This window comes from Talpa europaea (assembly GCF_964194135.1).
Source record: "Talpa europaea genome assembly, chromosome: 8".
Lineage (NCBI taxonomy): Eukaryota > Metazoa > Chordata > Mammalia > Eulipotyphla > Talpidae > Talpa > Talpa europaea.
The window spans coordinates 53340956-53353102 of NC_140075.1; the positions used below are offsets into that span (position 1 = coordinate 53340956).

The window sequence follows — 12147 nt, forward strand, 5'->3', positions numbered from 1 at the left end:
TTATATTTGGCATAATATGACCATTTAAAGCAAGATTACAATTTCATAAGTTGTAAGTTTTTAGAGTATAGCAAACAAATACAGCTGATAACTTGAGTTACACCTGTAGGAAATACCCTTATGTTCAAATATTAAAGACAATCTCATTAAGAATAGTTGGGGGCCACCCCTGGTGGTGCAGGCGGTTGAATGCAGTGCTGTGAGGCTGGCCACAGCCTCTGCAGTGCCTGTTGGATCCTGGCTGGCAGGCAAGGGTCCCACATGGCGCGGCAGACCTCTCCTGTCATGCCCGCTGCTGCCCTCAGCAGTGCTTTCTGTCCTTCTGCCTATTCTGTTCCCCTCTCTCTCTCTGGTGAATCCTCTCACCCTCCTGCACATCTGGCCTCTACCCCGGTTCTTGTATAAATAAATCTTTAAAAAAAAAAGAGAGAGAGAATAGTTGGGTAGAAACCCCTTTTTGCTTTGGAGAAAAGTCTAAATCATAAAATATATGGTAAAAAACTAGACTATATGTAAAAAATAAATGGTCACTTATAATAAAACTAGGTAAATTAAAAATTGTAATTCACAATAGAACTATAGTGAGTGTAAAATTTATTTAGTATGTAACAGTTAATTGTATATCCTAGAATTTGAGATGATTGAAGAGAGCTTAATTTGGTAAATGTTTGGTTCAAAATAATCATTGATGCAAAAGTTATAAATCCTTTTTAGTCTTTTAGGAACAGTTTGCTATAGTCTTGTTATTTTGCATGAGAATTAGGTTTAATTTATTTACCAGAGCACCAGGCAAGTTGTACCTTGGGAGCAGTAGATAATACTGCTCATTTTTTGAATCCCTAGAAACCCTCATATAGTACCTGGAACATAACAGACACATGTCTGGCAAGTGTGAAGATACCAGATTATATATATCTGGAATACATGGATGGCTGAAGGAATAAAGAAAGAAGGATAAACCTTTATCACATCTGTCAGCAAATCCTTTGATGCTTTCTTTAAAATATAGCCAGCATGCGGTGACTGCTGAGAACCTCAGCTTGGTTTAGGTCACTGTTGTCTCTCACCTGGACTAGGAGAGTGGTTGCCTAACCCATCTCTCTTTTTCTGCTTTTGCCTCTACATATTTTCTTCTCCAAAGTGAGGGCACAGCACAATGAACCTTTTAGAAATTAAGTGAGGCCACAAAACTCTCCAATGGGTAACATCTCACTCAGGGGTAAAAATCAAGTCCTTAAAATTCCCTGAAAGATCATGCTTTTTTTTTTGGTCTGCTCCCATCTGTGCACCATCATTATTACTCTGAACTCAGGTTTTTCTTCTCCTTTCATTCTGTTCCAGCTACTCTGACTTTCTTTCAGTCTCTGGGAAATGCCAGGTATTCTTCTGCCTTGGGGCCTTAGCATTAGCTTTTCTCTCTACCTGGAATACTGTGCTCAAATATCTTTGACTTCTTCATCCCTCATCCTTCAGTTTCTCTCAGCTAGAATGTAACCTTCATGAAGGCAAGGGTTTTTCTCTTTCCACTGTTATGATACCCAGTTCTTAGAACGTTGCCTACAATATAGTCAATGCTTCCTTTTCTGTTGGTAAGAGAAAGAAAGAGAAAAATGAAACAGGAATCAGGACATGAAACTAAAACTCTTGGATATGAGGACTTGGCCATAGAAATGTGGCCTCTGGTTCTCTTCAGATCATCAGATTACACAGCTGAGAAGGGCTCTAAACTTGACAACTTTTCTGGTAGTTTCCTCTCAGTGTTTTTCTAACCTCTACAATTATGTTTTCATTTCTTTCCTCTTGCTTCAGAAAAATGCCTTTGAGTAGTTCTAATTGACTCTCACCTGGCACTGAAGGAATGTGACAAATGACATGTAATATATTGCCTTAACTTTCTGTCGCACTTTGTAGAAGCTAGATTGTTTCTCTCAACAGCCCTTTTGAGCCCCTCCTGCACTGGGTGCTGTTTGAGAGCTCCCCGGCATCTGCTGTTTGTCTGCTGTTTACTCAGTAGGCACTGTGCTTGCCATTCTGACCGCCCCTTACCTGAGGCTGCCTCTCCTCCTCTATTGGGCCTTTATGTTCCTCCTCTTGGTTTCTCTTTTGGATTGCATGTTGCCTCAAATAAAATCGCTAACAACATATGGCCTGTTATGATTCTCTTTTCCCAAACTCTCCCATTTTGTATATTTGTGACACACTGCAGATTTTGTGAAGATTGCTTCATAATATTTGTTTACCATCTGCTGCACTCTATTTGGTATCTTGCTAGGATTTTTTCCTCCATTTTAAGTGACATTAACAAAATCCAGTCAGTACATAGACTTTCTGGTTCTACTTTTGCTTCCCTAATGTGCTGGAAAATCATATTACTATGCTTCAGGCAACTAGAGAAGCCTGGAATTCTCATTGTGAACCAGTGTATCAGATTTATCGCTGCACCTCCCCCGCCCCCTTCTTGGTCATAGCCAGTAATGCTTTCTTGGTCAGATGGCAAAGAACCTCCATGTATAAGACAAAAAGAGTTCAGATTATTTTTTCCTACTTCTTTGTACTTAGTACCACTACTTTCTAGCATTCTTCACCAACATTTTATACCTTTGAAACTATTTGTGCCCTTTTTAACAAGTTTTTACAATTCCCATTAGAGTACTTTTTATTGCCAATCCAGTTTAGTAAGCAAAAGCCAGTCTTTTTGCTCGATATCTATGACCAGCTTTTTATTCAGAAAAATATTTTATTTTCATACTAAATTACTTTGTATGTACTTCCACTTTTTTGCCCTTTATTCATATCTGTCAATTCATTGTCCTTATCTTTTTGTTTTTCCCCAGCTTTATTGAGATATAATTGACATGTAATGATGTTAAAGGTTTATATTGTCTTTGTTTGATACAATAATATCTTGGAAAAAGAGCTCCCCGATAGCATTAACATCTTTAGCCAATCACATAATTACCATTTTCTTTTTTGTGATAAGAACATTTAAGGCCTATTCTCTTAGCAACTACCCAGTATATTATACAGTATTATTAACTATAATCATCATTCTGTACACCAGATGTGTGTACACTAGTATACACACTAGACCCCAAAACTTGCTCATGTTGTAACTGAAAGTTTGTACTCTTTGAAAAATATCTCCTCATTTCACCCACCTCCTAACCATGGAAACCATTATTCTCTATTTCTCTCTGAGTTTTACTTTTTAAATTTCACATGTAAGTTATATCATATAATATTTATCTTACTTCACTTAGAGTAATGTCTCAAGTTTATTAAAGTTGTCACACAAGTGGCTTTCTTTTTTGTGGTTGAATAATATTTCATTGTGCACATATATCACATCAAAGCTTTTCGTCTTTTGATAAACACTGACTGTTTTGATATCTTGACTGCTGTAAATAATGATGCAATGAACATTGGAGTGCAGATATCTCTACACCAGAACTGAGGCAGCTAAAGGAGAGAGAGCCTGCCCAGTCTGTTGTGCCCTAGGAGGCTGTGCACTTCTTTCAGCTGTGTTGTCTGTCATTCTCAAAATGTTTTTGGCATTTTCCTTTCAACTGCTTGTTTAAATCCACCACATAGGCTATTCTCCTGTTGATAGATCTTTATCTTTGAGAAGGATGGATTAGCTAAGTGAATTCTTAGGAATAGCCAAAAATCATTCGGAGTCCTACCTGACAGTGTGGGTGAGTGATTATGTGAGCAATTCTACCTTGGGTTAAAATGAGATTTGATGTTTCCACATGGTCTGTCTTCAGATTCATAAAACAGTTTTTGAAGACATATTTCAAAACTATTTTGAATTAGAGAAGCAACATTGAAATATGTATATTGTTTTACACTGCTTTTATAATACACTTATTCAAATAACCATTTTGGATATGTATTTTGTAAAGTCTTCTTATTCTCTAGTTTCAAGACTTATGTTATTTCAAATAGCATGAATTGTCATTTGAAGCTTACTATAGTCAGAGAGTAGAACCCAATACAAATGAAACTGTTCAGAAAGAGAAAGAGCTGTTAGAGTGGGATATGGGGATATGCGTACCAGAATTGCTTTGCATGTTAACCTTACCCTTGGCTTTTGGTTCTTCTGTAAAAAGGGACTGATAGTAATCATCACTGTCCTCATCATAGGATTGTTGTGAAGTTTTTAAGGAGGTACTGATAATGAAGCACAAATCACTGTGCCTTGTGTGTAGGTGTGTTCAATAAATGCTAGCCATTTCTATCATGCTATTGCGACATGATAAATTGCTTGGGAAAGAAGAATGGAGAAATAGAAGCATAGGGTACTGAGTAGAACAGGAAAAAAGTTCTGATAGTAGAAAAAGACTGACCTCTCTTAGGTTTTTAAAGTTCTCCAAACCAAGCCTGTTCAGTCATTCTCCAGCTATACTTGGTTTAACCTAGATACACTACAAATGACAGCTATAGGATTTTAATTTTCAGCTGTTCTTAAAATTTTCAGTTCTAATTTGTTGAGATTCTTACAACAACAGCAGCAGACAAACCAGTAACCTCAAAATCCTCAAAAATACGGTGTTAAGGATTTGGATATCAAGTTTAAAAATCAGTTGATTTGTGTTCCCTCCGGACATGGTTTTTGCAATTAAAAAATGCAAATCTTATCATTTTTTGTTACTTTTTAAACAGATGAAGATGAAGATGGTGATAGAATTACAGTGAGAAGTGATGAAGAAATGAAGGCAATGCTGTCATATGTAAGTACCTTATAAATGAGGACTATTTTTTAAGTGTTAATGGAATAGAAGCTGCTGTTCCTTGTTCTAGTGAAGATATGTAAGTAAGTCATAGTTGCTATCACATTTTTCTATATAATATAAGGTTTTCAAAGATTTCCTCACGTGAAAGTTAAGGCCATTCTTTTTAAAAGACAGTTACTGATCATATCATGAACATTAAGAATAATGCATCTTAATGACTTTTGCATTAGGTATGGTGCAGACTAAATGGACTATCAATTTCCTGTATTTTTTATGCAGTACTTAAAGTAACGGCTCATTAAAAATGAACCCCTGGGCTCTAAAAAATTTTTCAAAATCTACTTTCAACTGGAGATCTCTTTCACCCTTCCAGACAGATTATAGTTATAATGTAGCTGCAGGCTTAATATGGATACACGATTTAAAGATGTACTCTCAGTTATTTTATGCACTAACCATCTCTCTCCCCCTCCCCAAAATGAACTACAGGGTTACTTACTGAATCAAAATCATTTGAATATATCCTGAAATGATTTTTCTTTTGTGTTTCAAATTCAGTGAACATTTGCATTAATGTTTGTCTCAGGACTGAAGTAGATAAACAAGAGAAAAGGGTATATTTCTAAAACTTAATAGTACTAAGCTCGAAAAATTCAACTATAATGAAGAGACATTGTTTCCCGGAGTCTTGATTTGTACTTCTTCTCTTTTTATTTATTTATTTTTGAGTTTGCAATTTGTTTACAAATCCTTCCCTAGTGGTCTGGTGGAAGGAGCTTTGGACTAGAAGTGGGGAGACCACTACTCTCCTTCTGCTTCGTGCCCTTAGGCAAATCACTTAACCTTTCTGTGCTATAGTTGCCTCATCTGTCAATCGAGGATAATAATACTTGTCCTTTCTACTGCACAGGGTCATTGTAATGATCAAATGGGATAATAGATGTGAAAGCCCTTTGAAAAGTTGGACGTTCTATACAAATGCAAAGTGATATTATGGAGAAATGATGGAATCAGTGCCTTTGCTTTTTTTTGAGACTAATCTTAGCTAACAGTTAGGCAGTAGGTTTTTGATAGACTTCATCTTCAACCAGGGTATTGTTTCATTGTAATGAAAACTGTAAAATATCTGTATGGGTGTCCGCCAATACTTTAATTTAGGGTAGAAGGAAAGAGAACAAAAAGGATGGCATGATTAACAGAGCGTTGCATTCAGACCAGCGCAGAGTAGGAAAAGTCAATTTCCCATTGACTTCCCATTAACTTATTTGAGTCTTTGTGCAGTGAGAATTTAGAGCAGGGCTCATCAGTACCTTGAAAGGCAGAGTAGGGTTGTCTGCTGAAAGGCCTAGCATGGTATTGATAGATTGGCTAACTCTCCAGAGAATGTGACATGCTTATTTTTAGAAAACACATACACAGATGGGTTCTAGTTTTTTCAACTATGTCCATTGCAGGGAACTGACATTGGTACAATTTCATTATGTCTCTGATGTAACCACATTCAGAGATGTGTTTTAATATTGTGCTTTTGGGAAGCTCTCACAAATTGTGCTTTTTGAGAAATGTTACTACATATGAGCATAGTGATAATAATAATGATTGCTGTTTCTAAGTGTCCGCTATCAGATGCCTAAGGTAGTCAATTTTCTTTGATTTCAGTAATTACTTGGTGAGGTGGACGTTGTCATCCCCTTTTTTTTTTTTAGATGAGGAAGCTATGTTTAAGAGACATACACAAGGACTACAAGCTAGAATGAATGTGAATGTGGGATTTAAGTTCAGCTTCTCTTTATGCCAAAGCCCATGCTCCTTTGCTGTTTTACATCATTTTTCTCCTACCCACCTCTTTGCACATTAGTATATTAGTACTGGGTCTTCACCACTATTAAATTTTAATGATTTTTCTCTATATAACATATTCCTTATGACTAATGCTCATTTTCTCAAATGAAATATCTGTGTGTGTATTATAGGGAATTATAATTGTTCTTAAAAGTTTCTTAGACTTCTTGAGAACCACTTTTCAGTGTAGAAAGACATCATCCCCAAATATTTAACTTTCATGAATTCATCAATTTTCCTATTTAGATTGAGGGAATGACATAGTCATGGTAAATTTTAATTGTGTCAAATGTAAAAACATTAATAAAGTAAAGAAACTAATAAAAATGATTACTGTTAACCATTATAGATTTCTCCTGGTACTCATAGGAAGAAGATTTCTGCTTGTTATGACTTGTTAGGTTATTTTTTGGGGGGGGTCTAGGAACACTGTTACCATTAATTTACATGGAAAAATCTTTAAATATTCCCAGACCAATAAATAACCTACCAACCCATACCAAATAAGAATGTTCTACTTTCAGATAGCAGGGAAACTTCTATTTTATTAAAGAAAAATACTGGGGGTCATTTAAAGATTAAAACAGTGGGCAGTCATATTCCAAAAGGAAGGATGGCTATTAAAGTGAGTAAATTTATTTTTATGTAAAATGTACTACATTACTCTTGTTTTTATTAATTTGCTATGGATGGTGAAAACTTTTTTTTTTTTTTAAATTGGCAGTGGTTCCTGTATTGTGTTCATTAATTCACATTAACAATTATTAAAGGATGGGAAACTGAGGCCCCCAAAGAATTTTAACTTAAAGTAGATCTCCACTCTTCTCATTCTGAGTGTTTGAGCAAGGTATTTGAAAATGAAAATGAAAATATTCCTGAGAAAGATAAGTTTTAAGTTGTTAAAACCTCAGTGGATTTCCTTTTCCTCTTATCTGTGGCAGTCGCCTCTACCATTACATGTTATTTGTTTACACACATTTAAAAAGTAAAAAACAGGGTAATTTCTTTTCAAAAAACACAAACAAGATTGGCTATCATTTTGATTTGTTTTGGTTCTTATGGTTGAAAATTCCTTTGGGTTCTGATTTTGCCATAAAGAGAACCATTTGAACTTAATCTCACAATAGATATTGTTTGATAGTCCTCAGTTGTTGAGCTATTATTAAAAACCTGCATTGGTCTTTATTTTTCAGGTTCAATTTGGCACTGAAAAATTTTGGTTCTAGAATTTGGGTAATGGTATAGGGGATATATTACAGATAACCACATGTTTACTGAAAAGAAACAGCTGCTTTTTTCATGTGGAATTCAATAAATTTGTGGTTACCTTAGTATGTCTCTAAATTTATATGGGGAAACAAAACTAGACACACTTTTCCCATAACAACTTTGTCTTTTTTTCCCATTGGTTACAAAGATTAAATAAATATCCTGGATCTCTGCATAATATTAAAAAAAATAATTTGCAGTGATCTGAGCTGAAACTTACAGAATTAGTTTTTTTCCCCTTGGATGCAAGCATTTTTTCTGGCTGTGGGCCAACAGAAGCTTAAGTTTTTATCAGTAATTTAAATAGATTTTTGTATTAGACCTGAAAATGTTGCCTTTTTAATTGAAAACTTATCAATTATTTAAATTGCTTACAGCCTTAGGCTGTTAATTTTATGTGTACCATAATAATGGCATACAGTGGTTTTTGATACATGTGACACATGGAATATCGCATTGTGGTGAGGATTTGTCATGACAATAGGTTGTTGTGTGCTGTTAAATAATAACCAACATATTAAACCAAAGTCTGTTGTCAGACATTAGTACCATTTTATGTAAGTTATTTAGAAGTTGTATTCTTTTCTTCATTAGATATATTTTTAAGAGATAATGAGAAGAAAACAAAGCTATAATAAATTGTCTTTTAAGAAAATGTAAAGTAATTTGGTCTCCAAGGAGATATTTAATGTATTGAGAGAATTCAGCAGCCAAGTGTTATTACAGCACCATTGTGATAGCTCTGCGTTTTGTTATGAGTTTGTGTTAATCAACAATCTGTTTTTATAGCGTAGTTTCTTGTAAGTTATGTTGTTAGAATATTCCACTTCTGGGATCATGGCTTTTCCTCTGACACTATTGTATCTTTTTAATTTCTCCATAAAGTATTTTTTTAATTAGAATTTGAAATGTTTTATTAGAAAAAAAAATACACCCACTGTACATATTCTGAAAACTACCTGATCATTGCTAATAATTTAAAGGACTCTGTTAAAAATTCTGCTAATGTAGTTTGAATTTTGTTGTTGTTCTTATTTTCCTTTCATTTTCTAAAAAGATTGAATATAGTTTGCTGCTTTTTTCCTTCAGTCTTTTTGTACTTGTTGACTGGTAGGACTGACTTCATTTCCTTACAGCATCAACAGACACTGCTGGATTTTGTTTATTGATTGATCATAAGCTTTATCTATCATTGAGACTCAGTTATAGAAAGGGGTTATATTAATGTTAGTCTCTGCTTTTGGGTGACTTTTCATTAAGAAACTCAGCAGTACATATTGCTTTTGTAAATGGATTCATATTTGTTTCTGCTCAATCAAAATGTCTAATAAAGCATTTATTATACTTGGCTCTCTCAATACTGAGAAACTTGCATGAATGGCGTGTCCGTGCTCTCTCTTTATATCATTTTTCCACATTTCCAGAGGAGTATGGCATGAATTTTAACTGTAATGCTTCCCATTATGGCAGAGACCTTGTGTTTTAGTGGAGTGTAAGTATTCCCTTTGGTGCACTTGACCATAGTGTACCTTCTTAGACGTTGGGTCCCATGGGAGAAAATACTTTTTGACCTCTGTAGCACCTTGTAAATTGGGGTATGATTAGCTTTGTCCCAGTATGCATAATTTGGAGATTGCCTCTAAAATCATACAGTTACTCAAGTAGAGTTGGAAGAGAACGTTTTATCCAACTATTTGATTTTACAGATAAGGAGACTGAAGTCCAGTGAAATCAGATTTGGCTGGAGGTCACATTGTTAATGAATGGGGAGGCCTACACTCGGACCCAGGTCTTTTGACACCTAATTTCTTGACTCCTGGAGATTTTTTTTTTTTTAATTTTTTTTAATAGAGGCATGTTTTATTTATTTATTCATTTATTTGTTTGTTTGTTTTTGTTTATACATGCACTGGGTACAGTCAGAAGTACGGGAGGGTGAGAGAATTCACCAGAGCCAGAGCGGGGAGCAGAGCAGGCAGAAGGACCAAAGCACACTGCTGAGGGGAGCAGCGGGCGGCAGGAGAGGTCTGCGCGCCATGTGGGACCCTCCTCCGGTGGCCGGGGAGCAGCCGGGGATCGAACCGGGGCCGCAGAGGCCGCGGGCAGCTTCGCAACCCAGTGCTCAACCGCTGCGCCACCAGCTAGGCCCGACTCCTGGAGATTTTAAGTGGTGTTTTTGTCTTGGCATCTTTTGAGGTCCTGCTGAAGAAGTTTTAAAAGTAGGGTTTTTTTTTCTGATACCAAAAAATAATATTATTTACTAGAATGTCAGTGTACTTCATTTTGAATAGGAATGTAAGAAAATACTTTGTGGGCTTTTGAAGTTTTAAAGCTTTTGTCTACCTGCTAGGATAAGTTTTATTATAAAGTTCATTCCTACTTAGGGGCTGAACATTTAACAGCCTTGGGCCTTTTTTATTAGGAAGTTTTCTTCAAGGAGCAAAGATATTAGAAGCTCATCTTCTGTGGGGTGTTTTAATATGTCCCATATTATGTAGGTCCTACTTTGAATTTGATTGTAAATCAGTCTTCAGTGAACAGTTAGTACTCTTAACTCAGTGCAGTTCATCCAAACAACTGATAATGCAGTATATTTTTTGGCAAGGTGGAGAAAAGGTAATCTGAATGAGAAGGGGAAACTGGATGAGGTATAAATTTTTTTTGGAAAATTGTTCCCTTTTTTAACTCAAATAATGACATTCTAACCTAGTTTTTATTTTGGTTCCTCATCCTAATCAAAGAAAAAGCTTTTTTTTTTTTTTTTTTACAGAGGCAGATTATTTTAACTCCCTTCTAAGTTCTCTGGCATACTTACATGTAGTAATCTCTTATTTAGTCCCTGTTGTGAAATATCTTTGGCCATTTTTGCTGGCAAGAAGCAGAAATTGGGCCTCCCTGGTGGCGTAGGCAGTTGAGCTCAGCACTGTGAAGCTGTCTGCAACCTCTGCAGCGCAGGTTCAATCCCGGACGGCTGGGGAGCTACACACATGGCGCGCCAGACCTCTCCTGTCTTGCCCGCTGCTCCCCTCGGCAGTGTATTTCAGTCTGCCTGTTCTGTTCCCTGCTCTGTCTCTGGTAAATCCTCTTACCCTCCCACACATCTGGCCTGAACCCCAGTTATTGTATGCATGAATTAAAAAAAACAAACAAACAAAAAACCAGAACCTTACTCAAGTCTGTCTCAGAACAAGGAATTTATTATGTGACTCATAGAAGCAAAGTAAGAGATCAGGATAAGTAGGCCTCTGCCTACGTGGCACCAGGGCTCTCTGGGGACAGGAGTTTTGGACCACCAGTGTTTCGTTCTTAATGTGACTGTGTTCCTAGTTTAGTTCCATTTCTGTGAAGAGCTCAGCCTAGCCTGTAGTTTGGTTCTTCTGGGGTCCAATGTCATGGCAGCTGGCATGAGGGAACAAAGCTACATGGTACATCAGTTAGCCCCTTGGCTGCTGCTAGGAGCTTCTCTTCAGAGGCGATACGGGCTGTGAGGAAATGATGGGCCGCTAGCATTAGTATTACTGTGGGGCACAGCCAAGGTGTCAGGCTCTAATTGGCAGCTCCTAATGAACCTCAGTGTTCTCAGGGGCTCTCTTACTGGAAATGTGGGATATGTTCTACATTTTTTTAAAGTATTACAGGATAATCACAGATTTTTTTTTTTAATTTTTATTTTACATCATTATTTTTGTACAGTGTGTGCTTTCTCCTCTCAGGTGTAGTCCCTGAAGAATTCCCAACACCAATCTTGTGCACCATAATCATAGTCCCTTATGCTGTTCCCTCCCCTGTTGTTGTTGTTTTTTTAATGATTGTCTTTTTTTCTTTATTTTAAGATTTATTTATTTATACAAGCACTGGGTGGTACAAGCCAGAGGCACAGGAGGGTGAGAGAATTCACCAGAGACAGAACAGGGAGCAGAACAGGAAGAAGGACTGAAATACACTGCTGAGGGGAGCAGCAGGCAAGACAGGAAAGGTCTGCCTCGCCATGTGGGAATCTCCCCTGCCGGCCAGGAATCAATCCCACGCTGCAGAGGCTGTGGACAACTTCACAGGGCTGTGCTCAACCCACTGCGCCACTGGGGAGACCCCCATCCCCTGTTTTAATCACTCCCCCGCAGAATGTCTCTGATTTATGGTTGCTTGTTAATTTTTTTTAACTTATTATTTTTTTCCCTGACCCCTTGTTTTGGTTCTCCTATATTCCTTCTATAAGTGAAACCATCCAATTTTTTTTTCCCCTTCTGGTTTATGTCACCTAGCACAATCCCTTCAAAAGTGAGTGTAAACTTGCTACAAT

The 12147-nt window shown here is 36.7% G+C and overlaps 1 protein-coding gene across 3 annotated transcripts in view; it reads left to right on the top strand.

The window, feature by feature from the left end:
• Nucleotides 1-12147, top strand: part of MAP2K5 (mitogen-activated protein kinase kinase 5) — a gene marked incomplete at both ends in the record, with an annotated part of 240785 nt that overhangs the window by 12498 nt on the left and 216140 nt on the right. For all 3 annotated transcript variants that reach the window (XM_084240847.1, XM_084240848.1, XM_084240849.1), the window contains one exon: nt 4666-4733. In XM_084240847.1, the coding sequence (XP_084096973.1) occupies nt 4666-4733 (68 nt within the window). The remainder of the gene's footprint in view (nt 1-4665; nt 4734-12147) is intronic.